Below are 25,732 nucleotides of genomic sequence, written 5' to 3'. Positions count from 1 at the left end.
TGTGTTTATTAGAGAGTAGCTGCCCAGAGGCTGCCATTTTCCTCCCCACTCCTTGGTTCTCTCCATCTTCACCCCCAACTCCCAGTCCTTTGGAATTACAGTCATTGTGCTTGTCAGGATGGAAGAGGCAGCCAGACACATGGCAGACCAGAGCACTGAGAGGCAGAGACTTATTTTCTATAAATCCCACCCTGGCCCTGCTGTCTCGAGTGCTGAGATAGGGTCTCGGTGTTTTCCTCTGTGGAATGGAGACATCACTCAGTCTCTGTCTTCTCTCCCTGTCTCTTTCTTCACTCCCCTCTTCCCTAACACACATCCACAGTGAAAGTCTTCAGGAGGCAAAAGAGAAAAGGCTTAAGTGTGCTAGACACACTCAGCCCCAGGGCCCATTTGCTGTCTTCCCAGCTTCCATGTGCCCAGAGCCGCGTGGGGGAGCCTTCGGAGGTGCAGAACCTGACTGTGTGGGTCTGAGTGAGGCTCCGACGCTCACGGGGAGGGCGACGGCGCTGCGGGTCCCCCTGGGGCCAGTGGGGCAGTTTGCAAATCGTGCAGATCAGCTTCTCCACTTCTCCAGGTTTCTCCAACGTGAGATGCTCCCAGGAGTCCGGTGGGATTGTTTTCTAACTTTGACCAGGATTTTGACGGAGAAGATTGATTAATATAGGACCCCTTGTCTTAACGTACATATGTAAATGATGTGATCTGAAGTTTTCTGAATGGAAAATGATTGAAGGGGTGGCATGCAGTAGCCTCGGGGAGTCATTCCTTCATATCTTTTCAGCTGTGTCTTACCATGATTAAGATTTTGTTTCTGTGTGTGGCAGGGCAGGGGGGCGTCGCTCTGTTGCCCAGCCTGGAGTGCAGTGGCTTGATCTGGGCTCACTGCAACCTCCGCCTTCCGGCTTCAAGCGATTTTCCTGTCCCAGCCTCCCAAGTAGTTGGGATTACAGACATGCACCACCATGCCCACCTGGGTGTGTGTGTGTGTGTGTGTGTGTGTGTGTGTGTATCTTTAGTAGAGATGGGGTTTCACCATGTTGGTCAGGCTGGTCTCGGACTCCTGACCTCAAGTGATCTACCCGCCTCGGCCTCCCAAAGTGCTGGGATAACAGGCTTGAGCCACCACCCCCAGCCTTATTTCTGTGTTTCTGTAATCATTGCGCACATTAACGGACCGCCTTCGGTGAGCCAGGGCAGGCTTTAGGCAAAAGAACCAAGCCCTCTCCGCCCCTGGGGCTCTTACTCCTGCGGTGAGGCGCAGGTACAATGTACCTATAGCCGGCCATGAGAAGAAAAGCTCCTGTCTTATGAAAGGGCCCAGGGAAGCCTCTGGTTGGGGCCCTTTGACCTGACCGGAGGGTGAGGGAGGAGTCAGTAGAGGAGGGTGGGCCAGTGAAGGACTTTGGATTTGCCTTGGGGGAACTGGGAAGCAGGTGGAAGGAAGCAGACTGACTGTCTCCGATAAGGGTGGCTTTGTGGAGAGGACAGGAGGGGAGGTCGTGAGTTTAGGGTCTCACAAGGAGCGGCCACAGATGGAAGGTTATGGGGTGGGGCATGTGGCAGGGCAGCCCTGTGCCCACAGACACACCCCACAGAGGAGACCCAGGGACTTGAGTGTGTCAGGCGTGGGGTAAATTGGCACTCAGCTATTACAGCTGGAAGGCAGAGCATCTGAACTGCAGCAGACACGGGCAGATGGGGGTAAAAGGAGAGTCTTCACAGCAGTGCTTAGAATAGCAGAAAGTGGGAAAACCAGCAAAAACCTATCAATAGGAGATTAATGAATCCATTATGGCACCTGGAATGGAAGGAATTTTTGTCAGCGTTTAATAAGGAGCTTTGTGCTGGCCGAAAGTCAGGAGGTGCACAGTACACTCAAGGGCAGTATTGAAGAGCCGAATCCAGAGCAGCTCCGCACAGCAGATCCCCCTGGGGCCAGAGGGGCAGTTTGCAAATCCAAGCAGATCCGCTTCTTGGAGGTTTCTCCAAAGGGAGCATCTCCCAGGATTGAGGCTTGCATGGGTGGCCTGTGTTATATATGCAATTTTAAATGATCTTGTTGCCACATTAAAGAAAGGCGTGCCGGGAGGGGGTGACACTGGGTGCCATGACTCATGCCTATAATCCCAGCACTTCAGGAGCCCAAGGCAGGTGGATCACTTCAGCCCAGGAGTTTGAGGCCAGCCTGGGCAGCATGGCGAGACCTAGTCTCTACAAAAAATACAAAACAATTAGTTGGATGTGGCAGTGCACACCTACAGTCTCAGCCCTGTGGGAGATTGAGGTGGGAGGATTGCCTGAGCCCAGGAGTTGGAGGCTGCAGTGAGCTGTGACTGCACCGGTTCACTCCAGCCTGGGCAACAGAGTGAGACCCTATCTAAAAAAGTAAAAAAACCTATATTTTATATTCTGCCCACTATGTTGATAACAATCAGTTGTGTTGATTTTTAATATTTTACACTGTTTTCCATACTAAGTCTTTGAAACCCAGTGTGTAAAGAATCTTCAAGTACATCTCCATGTGGACGGGACGCACATGGCCAGCGGCTCCTCTGAGGGACAGTGTGGTCACGGTGATGGGTGGCGTGTGCTGCCTGTATGTAGAAGGTCCCCGTGTGTTTCTGCGAAGGCCCTGAGGAATGTGCAGGGGAGCCACGCAGAGGACCCTGGAATGCAGCACGCTGCCACCGCGCCCCTGCCCCCGCCCCTGCCCCAACCCCTCTGCTGCCTGAGCTCTTTCTCAGATGTCCGCTTAGCTAACCTCCCTCACCTTCTTCCCTTGCCTTCTTTCCCCAAACGTCACTCTCAGGCATGTCTGCAGGCTCTCCAATTGTCAATGGCAGCCCATCTCCATCCTCCACCCTCTTAACACCCCCACCCCACTTGTTATTTTTCTCCTCGGTGCTTACGGCTATCCACCCCTGGGCATCATGCATTTGTTCACTGTGTTTCTTGCTTTCGGGTCTCTCTTGATCGGAACAAGCTCCGCCAGGACCAGAGGCTTTCCATTTTGTCACCGATGCATCCACATAGCGCCCGGTAGAGATGGCGCTTGGGGCACCTGAGGTGGACAGTGGGCCAGTGGTTGAGCCCTACAGATTTATCTCAAGCCCTCCCCTGACCCTACCGGAAGACACGGTGGTCTGCACAGTTCAGATAGTCAGAGAGGGCCCCCGGCTCGATGACTTTGAACCGGCGGGGGTGGGGAGGGGGGAACAGCACCGTTGACAGAATCCCCCCTTGGTATCCCACCTCCCCATGCCTACATAATCCCTACATTATCAAAGGAGAGACCCCTAGAAGGAGCTTTGGCAGCAGGAGTGAGATCAGCGCAGTGTAAGCTCATTTTCTGACAAACCAGTGGGAGGAGTCGGCAAACTGACTTTATTTCTCAAAAAGAATGTATGCATCGAAATTAACAAGTGAGTGATCAGCAGTGTGGGAAAATTCAGGAAAAGCAGTTCAGTGCTGTGAGAGAGGGCGAGGCAGGGAGCTTTATTACTGCAGACAACGGAGGAGGTGAAAGGATAGACCTAGATTATTTCATTAGAGTTCATCTATTCCTACTTTTTTTTTTTTTGAGATGAAATCTCTCTTTGTTACCCAGGCTGGAGTGCAGTGGCGCAATCTCGGCTCACTGCAACCTCCGCCTCCCGGGTTCAAGCGATTCTCTTGCCTCAACCTCCCAAGTAGCTAGGACTACAGGCGCATGCCACCACGCCCAGCTCAATTTTCTTTGTATTTTTAGTAGAGACGGGTTTCACCCTGTTAGCCAGGATGGTCTCAATCTCCTGACCTCGTGATCTGCCTGCCTTGGCGGCTGGGATTACAGGCATGAGCCATCGCGGGCAGCCTATTCCTTACTTTTTTTCTTTTCTTTTTTTTTTTTTTTGAGACGGAGTCTCGCTCTGCCGCCCAGGCTGGAGTGTAGTGGCCGGATCTCAGCTCACTGCAAGCTCCGCCTCCCGGGTTCCCGCCATTCTCCTGCCTCAGCCTCCCGAGTAGCTGGGACTACAGGCGCCCGCCAGGTCGCCCGGCTAGTTTTTTGTATTTTTAGTAGAGACGGGGTTTCACCATGTTAGCCAGGATGGTCTCGATCTCCTGACCTCGTGATCCGCCCATCTCGGCCTCCCAAAGTGCTGGGATTACAGGCTTGAGCCACCGCGCCCGGCCACTTTTTTTCTTTTAAAAAAAAAAATACAATTTAGATTTTATCAGAGCAGAATCCCAGGAAGCTGAGATTTGTAAACTGGGAAATCCAGCTCCTCCAAGTAGCCAGGAAATCAGGGTGACCTAAGTCATTCTTGCTAGGCCCTGGTGTGGGCCGGGGATGACTGTGACTCAAGGAAGAAGCCGTCTTGTGACTCTCTTATCTGCACTGTGGTTTAGTAAGAAGCTGTTAACAAGTATGTCATATGAAGAAAGGGATTTACTAATTGGTCAGAGTAATGACCACAGATTTCCTATGTAACCCCTCCCTCATCTCCAACTTTATCTTTGGTTCTCATGACAAGATTATCACTTCCCTGAAAACTGGGGTTTTTGCAAATTATGAAGAGGTGTTTTTCCAAATGGTAAGGTTCTTCTTTGGTGGGAAGATGTTTTCTCCTGGAAATCCTTAGGAAAGTTATTTGATTCTTGGGTTGGGCTCCGAAAACCAAAACAAAACGAGATGGATTATCCCCAGGATACCTGAGCTGTAAGGACAGTCTGTAGCTTGAGTGTGGAGTGAAAGACACTGAAGCTGCCCTTTGTCCCAAATAGCTGTGTACTGGGGCCCTGGGACAGCCCTAAGGAGGCGGTGAAACAGGGGACGTTTACCTGTGAGGCTGGAAGCCCTCATTGCCAGGCTGTGAAAGCCCACACTGCAGGTGTGCATGTCTTCATCCCTGTCCTGTGGGTGGCAGAGCCCGCCAGTGAATGCTGGTGCATTTCCTTCTTGCTTTTCATCCACCCATGTTCTCCTGCCTCCTAACCCCTCACTGAATATTGCTGGGGCTTCCTCAGGTTTCACCCTGCAGGGCCCAGCAGGAGGCAGCTGATTTGCAGTCCTCACCATTCAGCAGTTCAGAGGGAGGGCTTAGAACCACACAGGCTCTACCCCCAGACAATTAAATGAGCATCTGGCCTCAGCAGGCATTATTTTCCTTCAAGTTCCCATTGGTGACTCTAAGGCAGGGTATTGTAATAGAGGAAATCAGGAAGTCTTGAAAGTTAAAACGAAATAAAACTAAGGTTTACCCTGCAGCTTCGCCACTTCACTAAGGTCATTACCTTCCAGTAATCAGTTATCCGCCCTCAGAGCCTCAGCTTTCTCATCCCTCCAGGGAGGTGTCAGGAGCTCTGCGGGCTTCCTGTGAGAATCATCTGGGACAGGGCTCTGGCTGTGGGTGTGCAGTCAGCAAGGGACTCCCTACTAGGTCCCACCAAGTGCTGCCAGCCCCTGAGCTCAAGGAGGACACGAGAAGAAAAGCCTTTTGCAATGTAGGGCTCCATCCCACCAATGTGCAAGTGAATAGAAGTCCTTTCAGGACCTAGTATTGTGTATTTTTAAAAGTGTGGTGCCCCGTCACCTGGAAATTGCTAAAAATGCACGTTCCCAGGCTCCCTCTCCACCCATGAAACCCTGGGGGTGGCCCAGCTACCCGGGGTGCCACAGCCGCCAGTGGTGAGCTCCTGCTGTGGGGTGGTGTCACCGTTCTTTCCAGGAGGGTGCAGGTGGACCCAGGGGTGGGGGGGAGGTGGAGAGAATCCCGCAGGGACTTCAGGGACCGAGTTTAGTGCTGGGGTGCGTTTTTACTCTGCACAGGAGTCTCCTGGGGTCACCTTGTGTATCATGTACAGCTTTTTTTTTTCAGACAGTGTCTCGCTCTGTCGCCCAGGCTGGAGTGCGGTGGCGCAATCTCCGCTCACTGCAAGCTCCTCCTCCCGGGTTCACACCATTCTCCTGCCTCAGCCTCCTGAGTCGCTGGGACTACAGGCACCTGCCACCACACCCGGCTAATTTTTTTTTTTTTTTGTATTTTTTGCGTTATTATTATTATTTTTTGAGATGGAATCTGGCTCTGTCGCCCAGGCTGGAGTGCAGTGGCGCAATCTCAGCTCACTTCACTGCAAGCTCCGCCTCCTGGATTCACACCATTCTCCTGCCTCAGCCTCCCAAGTAGCTGGGACTACAGGCGCCCACCACCATGCCCAATTAATTTTTTGTATTTTTAGTAGAGATGGGGTTTCACTGTGTTAGCCAGGATGGTCTCGATCTCCTGACCTCGTGATCCACTTGCCTTGGCCTCCCGAAGTGCTGGGATTACAGGCGTGAGTCACCACACCTGGCCTCACGTCCAGCTTTCCTTCTGCTATTTCTTTCCACTTAACATTTTCTAAAATCCCTGAGTTCTTCATCATTCCTTTATGAAAGACTGGTGGGAACGAGGTCTTCAGCGAGCAGGGGAGGAAGGGGTGAGCAGGGGAGGAGCAGGAGCAGGGGTGAGGGGCCACCATCGGGTCTTAGTTGTGTTTCGGCATCATGTGCTTCCCAGTGTTGGCACGGGCTAAGTGTTTGATGGTTAATTCATCCTGTAGAGTGAGCAGAGCATAAGGTCCTGGAACCAGAGCTGTGCCTCTACCCTTCGAGTTGAGGAGTCCAGGCACTGCTGAGCCCCGCCGTGGGAGAGATGGGTGAGGACGTCCCACAGGTGTGAGGCCAAGGGGGCGGGACGCTTTGTCCCGCCAGGAATAAATGGAATCAGGTGGGAGGCAAGCCAGGCCCTCTTCCTGGGAGGTGCCAGAGCCAAGGAGGAGAGGAAGAGGAAGAGCGTCCGAGCGCTGGTAGGACTGCCACCCAGGTTCAGGGACAGGAGCCTCCAAGTGCTGCCAGGCAGGTGGGAGGTCCCTGGGGCATGGCCAGGAGCTCGGGGGAACTTGGGTTTGCTTCCCGTAGCCCTGGGAACCTGGAGGAACGCGGTCATATTTGTGCTTTAGAAGAGAACATTGAAACTGATATGGAAATCATCTCGGGCATAGTGTCAAAGTGTAGAAAGAAATAATCAGTGTGAAGCTCCACACAGCCCGGCAGCAAGGCACCGGCCCCACACCCAACTCTCCAAGGGGCTGGGGCTCATGTGGCCGTTACTTCATTTGTGTTTTCTCTAAACAAGAAGAATATATTCATAAATTATTTGCATAAAAGCAAACAAAAGAGAAAAAACTTGGAATCCTTCTGGCCACAGTGTGGCTCATGTCAGAGGGAGTCAGGGATTCAGGGGCAGTGTTGGGAGCAGCTGTCAGTTGTATAGGCAGGAGCCAGCAAGGGTGTCAGCAGCATTCAGCACCAGCGACAGAGAAGAAAGTCGTGCTGTTCGGCAAGAGAGAGAGGGTACAGTGGGGGGAGGAAATGTTCAGGGTGAGATGACCTGCATTTTGAAATACTGAGTTTGATGTTCTTGAGAGATGGCCACTAGTTAATCAGCAGGTCATTAGAATTCTTTGTGTTATAAACTAGGTTTGAATATAAAGTAAATAAGACTATGTCATGTGTATATGCATACACATATGTACATATTAGATACACAGTAAACATGCATTTACCTCTAAAATATGTATCCCCAAGCTTTTTCAGCTAAATAGATATTCTCATCCAGAATTGTGAACTTTCAGAGGCAATGATGACTCCAGCATCGCTAACCTGGCCCAGCGTAATTGAAGGTTTTTTTAAGCGTGTTCTGAGCCAGTCGCCGTCCAAGTGCACGTAACCTGCCTCTGTGTCCCAGATGCCCCTGCAGGACCAGAGTCCTGTCATTTGTGGTTTATTGACTGGAAGCATCCCTTGCTTCATGGCCCATGAACTGCAGCATCTTTAGTTCTGACAGCTGTTTCTGAAATTTAACTTTGCGGAGGAGGAAGCTTGGTGCTCTCAGCTGTGTTTGGGAGCAGAGGCACTGAAGGCTCAGGTGCTCTTCATCCTTAAGCAGCAGCGCTACATGGCTGTGGGGGCGCCCTAGTGCCTTTTCACTCCTCTCCCGATGGGCCTGAGCTCATTAGCCACGACAGCAAGACAGACCCTCCAGGTCCAGAGGTGGTTCCAAGACACTAGTGACTTCAGCTCCCCCAAATCCGTCTGCAGTGGAGAGCGAGATGGAGGCTAACAGACTTACATGATGATATATTGCAAACAGACACATATTGTGATACATTGTAAAGAGACTTACGATACATTGTATAACACTTCTTCTAAAGGGGGGCCTCCCTTTATCTCCATGAGGTATGATTATTTGTATTACACCGGTTTATTTTAAGTTTACTGATCATAACATTGCATGACTTGTTTTCTGTTGAAGCCCATTGCCTGTTTTTTTTTTTTTTTTGCATTGGTAGTTGGTGATGCGACAATCCATTTTCATCTCCTTCTCAAATCACACACACACAGAATTTGGCTAGCTGCAAATAAACGCCTATTCTGTAGTTTGTTTTGCAGTTGGATGGAGTGGCCTCCAAATTCGTATGAAGTCCAGAGAGTGATGTTTTGAACTGAAAGTACCCCGGGCTCTTAGATTCAGCCTGGGCACGGGGGCAGCCTTGCATTACGTTGGCTGTTTCTTTTAGTCCTTACCCTAATCCCAGAGGAGTGTGTATACCCATTTCTCATATTAGGAGATGAGGTATTGAGAGGTTATGAAACATACGCATGGTCATGGGTAATTAGCGGCAGAGCCAGAATTGCCCCAGGCTCTTCAGTGACTGTTGCTCCTGTTTCAACTGCAGGTATGAACGCTGCCGTCCGTGCTGTGGTGCGTATGGGCATCTACGTGGGGGCCAAGGTGTACTTCATCTATGAGGTCAGTGTCTACCCCACGCCCCCTGTCAGTCTTCCTTCCACCTGCCCAGAGCCCTGCAGGCACCAGTGCTCACCCATCCCTGCCTCCCTCTGCTGAGCACAGCCCAAGAGGCGGGCAGGGGAACCAGGTCCTGCCAGCCAGGGCCCTTCCTCAGCCCACAGGAGCCCCTGGTGGGGGCCGTTTACATAGGAGGCCATGCCCCCGGTCTCCAGGGACAGAGCCTGGTCTGCAAGTTTTTTGTTAGGCAGCAAGGGGAGAAAGGAGATGAGAGGGAGCCCAAAAAGCCATTTATTTATTTAGACAGAGTCTTGCTCTGTTGCCCAGGCTGGAGCACAGAGGCATGATCTTGGCTCACTGCAACCTCCTGGGTGCAAGCAGTTTTCTGCCTCAGCCTCATGAGTAGCTGGAATTACAGGTGCCTGCCACCACGCCCAGCTAATTTTTTTGTATTTTTAATAGAGAAGGGGTCTCACCGTGTTGGCCAGGCTGGTCTCAGACTCCTGTCCTCCAGCCGTCCACCCGCCTTGGCCTCCCGAAGTTTTGGTATTACAGGCATGAGCCATTGTGCCCGGCCCCAAAAGGCCATTTTGATATCACCTTCCTGGTGTTGATTGATAGGATTAGAGGTCAGCCAGTGATGTCTGCTTGGCTGTACTGGTTGATCGGTTGTATTTGTCTGAGGCTCTGACTGCTGTAGAGGTGATGTATTAATTTCCAGTGTAGCCTGAATTTGAACACGCATTTAGGGAAATGGGGAAAAACAGCGACTTTGAGCTTTTCATCATTTGTGTAAAATGGAAACGACGCCTGGTGTCTGCTGATGTCTTGAGTAACAGGAGGGACTCCCTGGCTGCCACTTTTGAAGTCCTGGCAACTTAAGACTAACAAGTATTTGAAGGGAAGGCACGAATATAGTTTGGATCACAGTATTGATTTCAGAAATTATTAGGAAAAATATTTAATGTTTAAATTTATAAAACCTAGCTTTAAAAATGAGAAGAAGATATTTTTGTAAATCACTTAATGCCTCCAAAATGGCTATTAGTGTTTTAGTCTGATTTCCCTCAGTATGATGTATGCAAAAGACCGGAAGGAAATAAACACATATTAGGAAAAGTATAGCAAACACGTTCTGTATACTGTGTTTTTTGTGTACGACTGTATCATGGCTTTTCGCTATGTAGATTCCATGACTGTTGCTTTAACTTTTTTTTTTTTTTTTTTTTTTTTTTTTTTTTTTTGAGAGAAATCTCATTCTTGTCCCCCAGGCTTGAGTTCAATGGCTTGGTCTTGGCTCACTGCAACCTCCGCCTCCCAGGTTCAAATGATTCTCCTGCCTCAGCCTCCTAAGTAGCTGGGATTAAGGTGCCTGCCACCATGCCCAGCTAATTTTTGTATTTTTTAGTAGAGACAGGGTTTCACCATGTCGGCCAGGCTGGTCTCAAACTCCTGACCTCAGGTGATCTGCCCACCTCGGCCTTGCAAAGTGCTGGGATTACAGGTGCGAGCCACTGCGCCTGGCGACTGTTGCTTTAAATGTCAACATACTGTCCCATTGAATTGATGTCTCATCATTTGTGATGGACCCTGTATTCTACCATTCCCTTGGTATCGCATTATTTAGCTTTCTCCCCGTTTTTTAAGCTATCATAACAATGCAAGATCTATGTTAATATTCAGAGTGATTTGATGTTTTGTATTATTTAACACTTTGGTCCTAATATCGGGCACTGACTGAGCTGAAAGGGGCAGTCATGATGGCTTGGGGTGCTTCTTGCCTAAGTGATTCCTGAAACCTGTCCAGCCTCGTCCCAGCCCTGTGCAGGGAGTGCGGCACACTAGCTGCCCATGACGATGCTGTGTGCGGCTGGGTGTGGCTGCCTTCTGGGCACCGGCACGATTCCCCTGTCTGCTTTCTAAGCCCTGTTTCCCTTTGGTGAAATGGCTGCTGGTGTTATTCTTTGCTCATTTGTGTGTATATCCATTTGTTTATCATTTGCTGGAAACAGTTTTTTATTTTTTTATTTATTATTGTTTGCTTTTATTAAACTGGTTATGTGGTTATTGTTTGTATTTATCCGATTTGGGCAATTTTAATGGTGGGTCTAACCGTAGCATTCCCAGGCTGTTGTTTTTATCATTTTATATTTGGACCTTTTTTTTTTTTTTTTTTTTTTTTTTTTTTTTTTTTTTTTTTGAGACGGAGTCTCGCTCTGTCGCCCAAGCTGGAGTGCAGTGGCCGGATCTCAGCTCACTGCAAGCTCCGCCTCCCGGGTTCACGCCATTCTCCTGCCTCAGCCTCCCGAGTAGCTGGGACTACAGGCACCCGCCACCTCGCCCGGCTAGTTTTTTGTATTTTTTAGTAGAGACGGGGTTTCACCGTGTTAGCCAGGATGGTCTCGATCTCCTGACCTTGTGATCCGCCCGCCTCGGCCTCCCAAAGTGCTGGGATTACAGGCTTGAGCCACCGCGCCCGGCCTATTTGGACCTTTTTAAGGTCAGATTGCCCTCATGAGTTTCCCTGCCTGGGCCCTGGCCCCAGTGGCACCAGTCATTTGCTCAGGGACGTGGAATGACCACGGTGGACTCAGTCTCCAGCACAGTCCTCCATCCCCTCCCCTGCACAGTCCTCCAACCCCTCCCCAGCACAGTCTTCCACCCCAGTCTCCAGCACAGTCCTCCACCTCCTCCCTGGCATAGTCCTCCACCCCCTCCACAGCACAGTCTTCCACCCAGTCTCCAGCACAGTCCTCCACCCCCTCCCCAGCACAGTCTTCCACCCAGTCTCCAGCACAGTCCTCCACCCGGTCCCCAGCACAGTCCTCCACCCGGTCTCCAGCACAGTCCTCCAACCCTTCCCCAGCACAGTCTTCCACCCAGTCTCCAGCACAGTCCTCCACCCAGTCTCCAGCACAGTCCTCCACCCGGTCCCCAGCACAGTCCACCACCCGGTCTCCAGCACAGTCCTCCACCCGGTCCCCAGCAGAGTCCTCCACCAGGTCTCCAGCACAGTCCTCCACCCCCTCCACAGCACAGTCTTCCACCCAGTCTCCAGCACAGTCCTCCACCCCCTCCCCGGCACAGTCCTCCACCCCCTCCCCGGCACAGTCCTCCACCCGGTCTCCAGCACAGTCCTCCACCCGGTCCCCAGCAGAGTCCTCCACCCGGTCTCCACCACAGTCCTCCACCCCCTCCCCAGCACAGTCTTCCACTCCCTCCCCAGCACAGTCCTCCACCCCCTCCCCAGCACAGTCCTCCACCCGGTCTCCAGCACAGTCCTCCACCCAGTCCCCAGCACAGTCCTCCACCCCCTCCCCAGCAGTCTTCCACCCATTCCCCAGCAGAGTTCTCCACCCCCTCCCCAGCATAGTCCTCCACCCCCTCCCCAGCACAGTCCTCCACCCCCTCCCCAGCACAGTCCTCCACCCCCTCCCCAGCACAGTCCTCCACCCCCTCCCCAGCACAGTCTTCCACCCGGTCTCCAGCACAGTCCACCCCCTCCCCAGCACAGTCCTCCACCCCCCTCCCCAGCACAGTCCTCTACCCAGTCCCCAGCACAGTCCTCCACCCCCTCCCCAGTAGTCTTCCACCCAGTCCCCAGCACAGTCCTCCACCCCCTCCCCAGCACAGTCCTCCACCCAGTCTCCAGCACAGTCTTCCACCCCCTCCCCAGCACAGTCCTCCACCCCCTCCCCAGTAGTCTTCCACCCAGTCCCCAGCACAGTCCTCCACCCAGTCTCCAGCACAGTCCTCCACCCCGTCTCCAGCACAGTCCTCCACCCCCTCCCCAGCACAGTCCTCCACCCAGTCTCCAGCACAGTCCTCCACCCCGTCTCCAGCACAGTCCTCCACCCCCTCCCCAGCACAGTCCTCCACCCAGTCTCCAGCACAGTCTTCCACCCCCTTCCCAGCACAGTCCTCCACCCAATCTCCAGCACAGTCCTCCACCCCCTCCCCAGCACAGTCCTCCACCCAGTCTCCAGCACAGTCCTCCACCCCCTCCCCGGCACAGTCCTCCACCCGGTCTCCAGCACAGTCCTCCACCCGGTCCCCAGCACAGTCCTCCACCCGGTCCCCAGCACAGTCCTCCACCCAGTCCCCAGCACAGTTCTCCACCCGGTCCCCAGCACAGTCCTCCACCCGGTCTCCAGCACAGTCCTCCACCCGGTCTCCAGCACAGTCCTCTACCCCCTCCCCGGTACAGTCCTCCACCCTCTCCCTGGCACAGTCCTCCACCCGGTCTCCAGCGCTCGAATTTGCACACAGACTTCCAGAAGACGCGTCACCTGCACCTGACGCCAGCCAGCTTGGTTTCTGCTGCTGCTGCTGCCGCGTATACATGTGCATACACTGAATACCCTGAATTTGTTTCCTCTGCCTTTTGTTTTTTTTGCGGGGGCAGAGAGGGTGGGTGTGATCTGCCTTGGACTTTGGGAGACATTACCACACCCGTCCTGAGAGCCGCTCTTAGTACAGAAATGTGGTTTTAAAAACTGTTTGGGGAGGGAGTATCCTGAGTTGAGTTTTTTCTATTATAATTTGCAAAATGTTTTTAAATTCATGAGACTTGTAGTTCACAGAATGTTTCCCAGGACACCTTGTGATTTTCGCAGCTGCTCCTGTTCCTGCGGCCCTGACGCTGTTGTGTGTTGAGTGGAAGGAAGTTCCCTCACAGAAGTGGCGGCCCGAACACTCCCAGGGACTCTGGGTGCAGAGGAAAGGAAGGAAGTGACTTCTGTTATTTCACAGATAGACCGACTCACCTTAGTTCACTTTCTCCACGTCACCACTCACCATTTTCAGGGCCAGGAACAGTGTTAAGCCCCTGACCCCTGGCCCCCAGCCAGGTGTGGGGAGTGATTTACCCCTCAGGACACTCACTGGTGTGTGATTTACCCCTCAGGACACTCTCCAGTGTTTGGAGCGTTTTTTGATTGTCCCATTATTGAAAGGATTGTCCCTGGAATGTACTGGGGAGAGGCCAGTGATGCCGCCGCACCGTCTAGGATGGACGGGATCACACCCCACAAAGAATGGTCCGGACCCAAACGTTGGCAGAAGCAAGGCCGAGGGACTCTGCACTAAACCAAGGGCACGCTGGGTTTGGTTTCAATGTTGTTAGTTGAGGATGGGTGGGGAGAGTGAGGCCGAGGGGACTGTGAGCGCCTAATCTTGGATGCAGTCACTGGCCCACTTTAGTCTTTGTTAATGTAAGGGTTATGTTTTTGTGGCAGTTGTCGGGTGTCTGATTTTTATTGGTCACCGTGTGCTGTAGTCGCCCATCTGTTTCCTGGTGGGGTTGAGATGTCCTCAGACCCGTGCCTGTCTGCGTGGCATGTGCCAGAATTAAGGAGTTGGTATGGAATACACTGGGAGGCCTACCCTGGAGGCCCTGGGCTTTCTCTGCTTTTTGTTTCATTCTTTTTGAGACAGAGTCTTGCCCTGTGTCACCAGGCTGGAGTGCAGTGGTGTGATCTCAGCTTGCTGCAACCTCCACCTCCCAGGTTCAAGTGATTCTCCTGCCTCAGCCTCCTGAGTAGCTGGGATTACAGGCATCCGCCATCACGCCTGGCTAATTTTTGTGTTTTTGGTAGAGACGGGGTTTCACTCTGTCGGCCAGGCTAGTCTTGAACAGCTGACCGCGAGTGATCCACCCGCCTCGGCCTCCCAAAGTGCTGGGATTACAGGTGTGGGCCACCTCACCCGGCTCGTAGGCCCTGGGCTTTCTTTGGAGGTAAACCCCATCTGTTCTCTCTGTCTCAGCTGGGAGGGCTGGGGCTCTAAGGCCCATCCATGTGACTCCATGGCCACAGGTGCTGTCTGGACAAGGTCTGGACAACCTCGACCGGTGGGGATCATGCCTCTTCCTGCCCCTGCCCTCGGTGGGGACGGCGGGGTTCTGACTCTGAGATCTCATTTCCTTTAGAGAAATTCAAGGAATTTCTGCAATTCCTTTGCTGAGATGTGGCCGAAATGAATCCTTGTGTGCAAATGGTGTTCTGGGGAAATTCTCTTTTTTTTTTTTTTTTTTTTTGAGACGGAGTCTCGCTCTGTCACCCGGGGCTGGAGTGCAGTGGCTGGATCTCAGCTCACTGCAAGCTCCGCCTCCCAGGTTCATGCCATTCTCCTGCCTCAACCTCCCAAGTAGCTGGGACTACAGGCACCTGCCACCTTGCCCGACTAGTTTTTTGTATTTTTTAGTAGAGACAGGGTTTCACCGGGTTAGCCAGGATGGTCTCGATCTCCTGACCTCGTGATCCGCCCGTCTCGGCCTCCCAAAGTGCTGGGATTACAGACTTGAGCCACCGCGCCCGGCCTGGAAATTCTCATTTTTATGATAACTTTTCTAGTAAGTGGCACTTTCGAAGCTGTCTAGGGAGCGGAGCTGAATGGACTATTAATTTTGGCACAAAGAATGATCAGGCTTTTGGAATTATCTTACTGAGGGACATAGGAGCAGCCTGGGGATCGGCTCATTTGAGTCCAAATTGCCTCTCTGACACCCTCCCCACCTGCCCCAGAAGGTGGGAAATCCTTGTGAACTGGTCCTGTTCCTCACCTCCCTCCAGAGGTAGCCCAGGCATCAGCCTACCTCTGGGCACCTTGGGAACATAAATTCTCGTGGACCCTCAGACCGCCAGGACCTTGTATGAGCGGTGGGTTCTTTACCCAGTTGTAGCAGTAAGTGTTGAATCCATTTAGGGTATCATCATTTTGCTGTTACAGATGTAAACATCCTGTATCTTTAATTCTAAGATAGAAAACAGGCTAAAATCTGCGAGTGTTTTCCTAACTGGGCAGCAAAGCCCCAGCTGACCTGGAGCGTGTTACGTGGGGGTGATCCCATCCCCCAGCCGAGGTGACGGCTCCCACCTCTCTCTGCAGGAGTGGGTTTGATGCCGCACAGACTCCCAAGGGCCCAGAGTACAGGTGCGGTAACACACACTGCTTTTTAAAACATTTTTTATTTTTAATTATTATGAATACATACTAGTTGTACCTATTTATGGGGTACATGTGATTTTCAAAATTTTTTTATTGAAGTAAAATATGCATATATCGTTTAACATCTTTACTATTTGTGGGCATAGAGTTCAGTAATAGTAAATACATTTACAGTCTTTTCTTCCCTTGTATCCTTTCTTTTCCCCACCCCTCCCCTTCCATACCTCTGATAATTGCAGTTCTCCTCTCTATGAGATCAACTCCGTTAGCTCCCACGTGTGACTGAGAACAGGCAATGTTTTTCTTTTTATGCCTGGCTTATTTCTTATTTCTTTTTCTTTTTTTTTTTGATACAGAGTTTTGCTCTGTTGCCCAGGCTGCAGTGCAGTGGCACGATCTCAGCTCACTGCAACCTCTTCCTCCTGGGTTCAGGCGATCCTCCTGCCTCAGCCTCCTGAGTAGCTGGGATTCCAGGCACCCGCCCCCATGCCTGGCTAATTTTTTGTATTTTTAGTAGAGACGGGGTTTCACCATGTTGGCCAGGCTGGTCCCAAACTCCTGACCTCAGGTGATCCTGCCCGCCTGTGCCTCCCAAAGTGCCAGGATTACAAGCATGAACCACCATGCCCATATGCCTGGCTTATTTCACTTAACGGTAAAGCACTTTCATCCCCATTGCCACAAATGACGGGGTTTTCCCTTTTATGGGTGAACAGTGTTGTGTCGTGGGCACGCACCATGTTTTCTGTGTCCGTTCATCCACTGACAGGCGCTGAGGCTGATTCCACACTGGGCTGTGGTGATCAGGAGTGAACATGGGAGTGCAAGGTCTCTCTGTGCCGATTCCCTTTCTCGGCGTATATACCCAGCGGTGGGGCTGCTGGCTCATGGGGGAGTTCCAGGCGTGTCATATTCTCATACAAGCATGTGATGCATTATGATAAAATCGGGGTAATTAGCATATCCATCACCAAGATCATTTCTATGTTAGGAACATTCTGATTTTACTCTTAGTTATTTTGAAACATTATACATTATTATGTATACATTATACATTATATGTAATATGAATTATGTATGTATTATACATATTGTATACAGTGTTATACATTATGTGTACATTATTATGTATAACTTTGTTGTATATTATTATTATTATTTTTTGAGATGGAGTCTTGCTTTGTTATCCAGGCTGTAGTTCAGTGGCACGATCTCGGCTCACTGCAAACTCCGCCTCCTGGGTTCACACCATTCTCCTGCCTCAGCCTCACGAGTAGCTGGGACTACAGATGCCCGTCACCACGCCTGGCTAATTTTTTGTATTTTTAGTAGAGAGGGTTTCACTATTAGCCAGGATGGTCTGGATCTCCTGACCTCGTGATCCACCTGCCTCGGCCTCCCAAAGTGCTGGGATTACAGGCGTGAGCCACTGTGCATGGCCTATTATGTATTATTAAACATTATTATACATTATTAACTGTAGTTCCCCCATAGTGTCACTCACCCCTGGATTGTATCCCTTCTATCTCAAACTGTCTTCTTTACGCCCCCCTGCTCCCCACTACTTTTCTCAGCCTCTGGTAGCCATCATTCTGTTCTGTGTCTCTGCGAGATCAGTTCTAACTCTGTCTTCAGGAGATCAATTTTTTATTTAAGCTTTAACGTATGAGTAAGAACGTGCATTATTTGTCTTTCTGTGACTGGCTTATTTCACCTAATTTCTGCCTGTTCCATCCATGTTGCACTAAATGACAGGATTTCATTCTCTTTTATTGGCTGAATAATATTCTGTTGTATATCATGATGTGGAATCAATCTAAGTGACCATCAGTGGGTGCATGGATAAAATGTGGTATATATACGCAATGGAATATTTTTTCAGCCGTAAAAAAGCCTGCTTTTTAAAATCCCAAGTCTTCTGCGTCCTGGTATGCCTCTCAGTCCTGGGTTTTGGGTGAGCAGTCGTGGGCCTGCAGGAAGTACTCTGGTGACTGTGGACCCATGAATCAACGTTTCGTTTCTGTGTGCTTATCTGTGCAGTAGAAATCGTGTGTGCCCTCCTGTCTCCCTGGTAGAAAGGACTTGGAGAAGTCTTGAGACTAACGGGGCAGAGGCGCTGTTTGACTCCTTGTCAGGGATGAGATGTCACGCCTTTGACTCTGTGGGCGTGTGACCAGGTGGGGAAATGGAGTCTGCACCTGCACACATCTGTTCATAGGTGGCTCTGCATTGAAGAGGCCCAGCCCCCTCCCCGGCCCACTCTCCAGGTCATACCCACAGGCTGGGCTTCTCTCTGAGTCTCAGGCTACCGCATCTGGGGCTGGGCAATTCTTGGCGGGGGGTGGTCCTTTGAACCACAAGATGCTGAGCAGCACCTCTGCGTCCACCCACCCCATAACCACGGCAGTCAAAGAGGTCCTTACATCTCCAACATCGGCGAATGTCCTCTGGGGGAAAAAAAAATCACTCTTTTTGGGTACCATTGTTCTAGACCTATTTGGGCTCGAATTGAGAGGATGTTATGTTTTATTTTTTTTTTGAGCATGACTCAGTAATGTATCCAACAGATTTTTTCACTTATGCTGTAGTTTCTAACCTACAGCGCTCCAGGTTACCAACAGACCAAAACAATTAAACAGGTTACTATTAATTAAAGGGGCTTGTTTTTTCCTTTAGTAGTGCATGTGTGAAGAAAGTATTAATCTGGAAACAGTGGCATTTCTGCTGAAAGCCTGGCCTTGATCGACTGAGCTCTGCTGTCTGGCCGCTGCTTGCCCTCCTGTAAACCTGGGCCAAGCCTACGTGTGAGGCATGCCAAGCCTTGGGCTCCTTTCCAGGGAGACTCGGGGAGGTTTGCCAGTTAACCCATTCTTTTCTACCTGGTGAACCAATTGTTGGTTCTTTCTTTTTTCTCTGAAGCTAAGGTTTTTCCTTAGAAGCCTACAAATGGCTTTAGTTTCTTGGAGATGATGATACCAAGTATATCAGATGCTTTGACCCAAAGGCCATGCCCAGGATAAACTACCCTGGCTCCGGTGGGTCAAAACCAGGCTGGGGCAAGTCAGTTGGTTAACCCAGGGCTGCCACTGTGGCTGCAGAAAAGAGTCGACTCCTTGCATTTGGTTTCATTCGTGGATTTAATATCCTGTTGTTGAAGATTTTCCTGCAGAGTTAAAAAATTGTTCATCTTATTATAGTTCTTCAAATATGACTCACTTAAGATTCTTGCCGAGCACCGTGGCTCATACTTGTAGTCCCAGCACTTTGGGAGGCTGAGGCGGACGGATCATTTGAGGTCAGGAGTTAAAGACCAGCCTGGCCAACATGACGGAACTCCATCTCTACTGAAAACACAACAGGTAGCTGGGTGTGGTGTAATCCTTGGAAGGCTGAAGCTTGAACTCAGGAGGTGGAGGTTGCAGTGAGCCTAGATTGCACCACTGCATTCCAGCCTGGGTGACAGAGTGAGACTGTGTCAAAAAAGAAAAAAGTCTTTTATCTTAATTTTTTGTTTGTTTTTTAAAGTTTGGTTCCGCTCTGGACAGCTGTTTGTAAACATTATCAGAGCCATCTTTGTCATCGTCCACACCCTAAAGAAAGGCTAGGAATAATTCTGATCACTTTATCAGCTAGTTCTTTCCATGATTAAAAACAACACATTCAAAAGGTGTCAGATAAGTGATGCCTTTTTATGTTGAAGGGATAACGGGTGTTGGAACAGCATCAGCATCCAGCCTGTGGTCTTCCCAGATGTGCTGCCACGGAGCCTGTGACACCCGCCGTCCCCCAAGCTCAGCCCAGGTGCCCGAGGGTCTCCATGTCCCCACACCCCCTGGTCAGCAGCTCTGTGCCTGCACCCAGACTGGCCAACTCTTCTGAGCTTGAAATATCAGCATGTGATCTTAGCTACCCTTGTTTCAGCCCTGAGCATTACAGCTTGACTTACTGTACCAATAAACAAACCATTAACTTATCAATGAATTGATTGGCATCATGCTTCCCTTCCTTAGTTGGTCTCATGGAGGTAGAGAGTAGGATGAGAGATAGCAGAGGCTGGGAAGGGGGTGTGGACAGGAGGAGATACAGAGAGGTGGACGGGTGCAAACATATGCTTAGATAGAAGGAGTAGGTTCCAGGGTTGATAGCAGAGTAGGCTGACTGTGTTAGCAACAGCGTATTAATATATTTCAGAGTAACTGGGGGAGAGGACTGGAAATGTTCTGAATGCGTAGAATTTAAAAATACCCAGGGTGACGGACACCCCAGTACCCTAATCTGGTCATTACAGGTTCTGTGCATTCAACAAATACTCACATGCACCCCACAAATAGGTAAAATAATATGTGTCAATAAAATTTAAAACATATGGGGAAAAACCTTTCCCTTCCTGATAGAAACCCTTCGTTTGCCATAGGAAATATTTCTTTTTGGATGAAAGGAACCTCCTGCTTTTACAATTTTTTAAAGTGAGAAATCTCACACTTGGGACCCCAAATAAACACCTTTTCCCCAGAAGTGCTGCTGCTCCCCTGTCTGAGGAAGAGGGTGGAGGGTCCTCTCCTAATCCAGAGGATGCCTGAGCTCCTGCTCCTGGGATGTGTGGATGGGGTGGCCATGGAAAGCAGCTGGCAAGACAAAGAGCAGGTGACAGCACTGGCCCTGACTTTTGGGGCTATGTCTGATTTTTTTTTTGTTTTTAATTTCTGTCTCACCCCTCCCATCCCTGAGTGTGGCCCCTACCTTCCCCCAACGGTGTTGAAAGACCAAGCAAGTTTGTCCACATCGCATTCAGTCACATCTCTTTGATGTTTTAAACATAACTATTTCTGCCTGTTAACTTCCTTGAAGTGAAAACTATTCAGCCACTCCATTTCTGTCTAAAAATAAGTGATGCTTGAGCACAGCACTGTGCAGAGTCTTATGTGTAGCTGTTCCCGACCTGACTCTGCAGGGTCTTTACCAGAGCCCATGCCTTCCACTAACACGCGTGTGTGGTCACCGAGCTGGCTGACTCCCAGAAGACCAGTTCAGGCAGCCTGGGTCTACTCTGCACTCCCTGCCTATTGCTGGAACATTGTCCAACAAAATCAACACATCCATGCTGACGGTAACCACAGGAACAAGCATTATCTTTTATTATATGTTTTTATGCCAGCCAGGTCCCATGCTGAATTCTTCATGTATGATCTGTCTTCATCCCACCACCATGTACGCCATTGCCCGTGGCTTCAGACAGTCTGGTTCCAGTCAACATTTCAAACTGCAGAGGAGCACCATCTCCCTTCACCGCCACCTCCCCACCACTGTGGTCAGCTGAATGAGCCTCGGGGGGGGTGGGGGGGCGTCTTTGCTATAAGGTCACTGCCAGGCCAGTACTTGGAACTCTCTCTCTACTGGGGAGGAAGGGTGACCGGCTTCGCTCCTGCTGGGCTGTTGGTTGTACAACTTACCTGGAATTGTGCACTCTTAGCTTTGGCTTAAAGAAATCTGTGATGCCAGAGGGCTAAATACATCATGCTGTTGCATTATTGGTCTTCCAAAGAAGCAAGTGCAGGACCATACGATGGTGTGTCGTGTTCTAACCTATTTCAGAATTTTACAGTTGACTGAGTCTCCCAAGAAGAAATCCTGAGGCTGCTCTATGGAAATTTTCTATCAAGTAATGAAATCAGTGAGTGTGCTTTGCTGGGGTGATTGGTAGGGTCTCTGGACAAGAGCGTTCCTTCAGAGTCTTGGTGGAGAAGTGAGCAGGGCTTGGGGTGTGTACTGGCGCGGGGCTGTTTAATCTCAGGCTCTGCCTCTGAATTTCCTAGAGACAGGATAAAACCACGATTCCTGGCCTTTGAAAACCATTGACATAGTGAACTTCCTGCCGCCTCTCTTTCATGCACACCTAGTTTTGAACACTGGTGTTTCCTGAGTCTAAGCCTAGATAGCCGTTCAGAGCTGACCTCTCTGCATGCTTGCTCTGAATTCTAGAGGTGAAACACTTTGTTAAGGAATGTTGTAGCTTTAGGTTCTGTGGGGGAGGGAAAAGGATTAAACTAGGGAAAACTTGATTCTGTAGGAAACAAAAAAATAGTAGGCCGGGCGCGGTGGCTCACACCTGTAATCCCAGCACTTAGGGAGGCCGAGGTGGGCGGATCACGAGGTCAGATCGAGACCATCCTGGCTAACACAGTGAAAACCTGTCTCTACTAAAAATACACACACAAAAAAAGCCAGGCATGGTGGCGGGCGCCTGTAGTCCCAGCTACTCGGGAGGCTGAGGCAGGAGAATGGCGTGAACCCAGGAGGCGGAGCTTGTAGTGAGCCGAGGTCACGCTACTGCCCTCCAGCCTGGGTGACAGAGCGAGACTCCGTACCCCCCCCCCAAAAAAATTAGTATTTACGCAGAAGTAGCAAAGACCATAAATCTCTAAATGTAGTAACTATGTCTACAGGAAGCTGGTGATAACATTATCTGGAAGACACTTTTAAATATAACAGACTTTTAAAGTCTGTTATCTCCAGTAGCTTATTTTCTTCTGGTAGTGGGAATGTTCACCATTTGGAGTTAGTTGAGTAAATAATTCAGGAAATCAGATTGGAAAAAAGCATTGTCTAGTTGAGAAGACACATGGACCCATCCAACAAGCATTCTGAAAGAAAAAGCGTACTGCTGCCACACAGCAGTATAATTTCCCTTTGTCTGTAACTTAAAAAAAAACAATACATATGAGATGTCCGAGAAAGCCACCCCTAGGTGAACTAGCTTACTCCATTTATGATGGATTCAGTGAATAGCTACAAATTCTGGCCAAAACCACCTCTACATATGGAACAATGTCCTACCTGGTTAGAAGGCTGTGGTTATTTTGGCATGGCTCAAAACAATTTCGAATAAGTTAAAATGACTTCAGAGCCTGTGGCGTGTTCTTAGATGTGATCAAATGGCTCAGTGTAAAAATTCTGTCGGACGATGGATCCGATGCAGCCAACAAGGAGCTCTAAGGTTCATCTTGTGAGTCAGAGTCCACAAGACAGAGAGTGTTACTTTGGCCAAAAAACTGAGATAAGGTTAAAGGTTTTATGCTCTGTTTTTCCTATATGAGTCATAAAACTGGCTAGGAAGGCAAATTCCAGAAGGGTGTTTTAGGAAACATTTGGGCTTTGGCTGTAGTAAGATAAATATTCAGCCTTCTAAGAAGACTTCAAAAGAGGAAACTCATCTGAATTTCTACGTTGTAGTACGTTTGGGCAAAATGAGTCTTCCTAATTTAGTAATATCTTCCTTGTTGGTGAAAGACAGCTTAGAACTGTGGTTGGTGGTTACTTTTCACATGTTCCGTGGGCATCGTGACTTTGCAAATTAAAGAATGAGTCATTTCCTAGCAACTTAGCTCACACATGCACTAGACAGGCAGCTTTGGAGGCGGCACTCAAAGTCCTCCCTTTTAATTTTGTAATTGCTTTCTTTGCCATATGCATCTATGCAACACAAAATAATGAAATTATTTTTAGAGAACGTTTTACTTTTCAAAATGGTGTGGTTTGCAGAGCAGTTTTCTTATTACTCTAGAAGCTAGGGGATTCGTTAACATGTTTGATTAAATCCATATTTAAATTCTGTGAACTCATGCAGGGAAAGGCAATTGTTTGGTTCCCACTATGGCATATTAAGTAGTAAAGTGCCGGGTGGCGGTCGACTTGGAAGCAGCGTCTGGGATAGCGCATGCTCCAGGAATACTCTGAAAGCTGGTCGACTTGGAAGCAGCGTCTGGGATAGCGCATGCTCCAGGAATACTCTGAAAGCTGTTGCCGTGAGGGGTGCACGGTTGACTCCTGGGCCTGAGATGGCCTCAGGATGTTGCAGCAGCGTTGGTGGCATCCTTTTAGCAGGGCAGCGGCCGGGACTGGCGCCTTCCCCTCAGTCTCTTTATTTACCAGAAAACTGCATGCAGAGAAATGACTGCAGCAGCTCTGGGTGTGGGAATTTAGAGCTGTCCGTTTTCAGTTTTGCCAGAGCCCCAGGGTTATGGCCACTCTACATCCCGGTCCACCCAGGGAGGTCCTGGTTTCTGCTGTGGTTCAGGCCTCATCATGGGCCATCTTTTCTCTCCTCCTGAGATGTGGGCTTGGAGGATGGGACGTCATCCCTCTAAGAAGGGTCCGTTTCAGCATGGTGGTGCAGGCTCTGACTCTTCGGCCCAGGTCACATGCCTGCTTCCTTGTTTTCTTGCCCCTCGAGCTTCATGGAAGTGAATCTGGAAAGTCAGGATCACCACAGATGGCAGTTTGTTCAGCGTTGCTCCCAGACCTGAAGAACGGGGTGCTCTGTTGTACGTGCAGCATGAAGCATAATTCTTAGCAGAGACCTGGGAGTTTGGGGTGGTAGAGATCACTAAAAATGCAACCCCAAGGCTAGGTTATCTCTTTATTTATATATCCACTCGCCCACCCTCCTACCTATTGTACTTCTAATATTCTAAGGAATACGGCCTCCAGGAGTCACTCGCGGCTTTGCATGTGGCCGTCTGTGCCTGGTGCATCTTTGTGTGGACTAGAGCACCCGCAGCGGGACAGAACAGAAACGGTGCCTCCCAGGGTGCCCTGTGCAGAGGGGAGACCTGCGTCTGACCTCACACTTGCTCACTCTCGCCCTCCAGGGGGACAGCTACACTGGGCTCATCTGCACTGCAAGGGAAATCTATTTTCATAGCAAGGGGAGACAATAATAATAATAATCCCTCGAGTGAGACTGGGCTATGTTTAGAAGATGTTTCACTGCTTTGCCATGGAGGTAGGGGCCTGGTGATGAGCAGTGCCTATACCAGCCTGTGAGCCAGTGGCTGGGTACCTGGGAGGGGTCGCAGGAGGTGCAGACAGGGCTGCCATCGCTGAAATGAACCAGCTCTGCTTTGGGTTCTGTTCCATTCCAGACTGTTTTCTCCTTTCTTGTTTATTACATGTATGACACTAAATTATAAACACACACATGGCCGGGCGTGGTGGCTCGCACCTGTAATCCCAGCACTTCAGGAGGCCCAGGCAGGCAGATCACTTGAGGTCAGGAATTGGAAACCAGCCTGGCCAATGTGGTGAAACCCTGTCTGTACTTATAAATAAATAAATAAATAAATAAGTCAGATGTGGTAGTGTATGCCTATAATCCCAGCTACTCCGGAGGCTGAGGTAGAAGAATCACTGGAACCAGGGAGATGTAGGCTGTAGTGAGCCAAGATTGCACCACTGCACTCCAGCCTGGGCGACAGAGCAAGACTCTGTCTCAAAATAAAATAAACATATATGTATATATAATGTTTCTGATGGAAATTTACATTTATAAATATAAGTATACAAATTGGCCAGCTATCAAGGTGCCTGCACTATTGATTAATTTATATACAGAACTCTGTAATCTATGAATCATTTCCTTTTTAAAAACCTTTCTTCCTTTTTTCTGTCCTCCTGACCCTCACTAAGGAGGGCTTACGAATCCAACAATAATCTATTGTGAACTTTTCTAAATCCCTAATAGTTATTCCTTCTTAAGGTTAAATCCTGTGGAAAGCGAGTTACATAGATGAAGGTACCAATGGGCATTGCTGCATTTCCTAATCTTGTACATTCTGTGGAGAAAAAGATGGGGATGCATTTAGCATTGAAAGGTAATTGTCCTTGGGCTTCTTCTATCAATATGTCCTCACATATTGATATCTGATTCCCTAATGCAGTGCGGTGTCATTAATGGAGGGTAAGGCAGACAATTATTCGGCTGTGCTGTTTAATAATATTTAATATATATCTCAAGTGGCCCAGGTTGCCTTGGCAGACGGAGCCCCTGATAAAATGCTCCCTTGTATGTCCTGTGGTCGACAACACTGTGTGCCTGTGAGTTTGTGCTGAAGTATGATAAACACGTTGGGTGAACGTGACCCCTTTCAACCTCTCGGAAAACGGTGGGCCATAGG

General features: G+C 49.8%; 1 protein-coding gene across 2 annotated transcripts in view; it reads left to right on the top strand.

Moving 5' to 3' along the window:
- Positions 1-25,732, top strand: part of PFKP (phosphofructokinase, platelet) — a 69,367-nt gene that overhangs the window by 6,167 nt on the left and 37,468 nt on the right. The window contains exon 2 of one of the 2 annotated variants that reach the window (XM_030940758.1): positions 8,761-8,834. In XM_030940758.1, coding sequence (XP_030796618.1) covers positions 8,761-8,834 — 74 coding nt within the window. Of the gene's footprint in view, positions 1-8,760; positions 8,835-21,316; positions 21,451-25,732 lie in introns of those variants that run through there. The other variant, XM_030940759.1, reaches the window with a different exon arrangement.

Source organism: Rhinopithecus roxellana, chromosome 11, assembly GCF_007565055.1.
Source record: "Rhinopithecus roxellana isolate Shanxi Qingling chromosome 11, ASM756505v1, whole genome shotgun sequence".
Lineage (NCBI taxonomy): Eukaryota > Metazoa > Chordata > Mammalia > Primates > Cercopithecidae > Rhinopithecus > Rhinopithecus roxellana.
The sequence above is the reverse complement of the archived record's forward strand: the minus strand, read 5'-3'. Positions and strand labels throughout refer to the sequence as shown.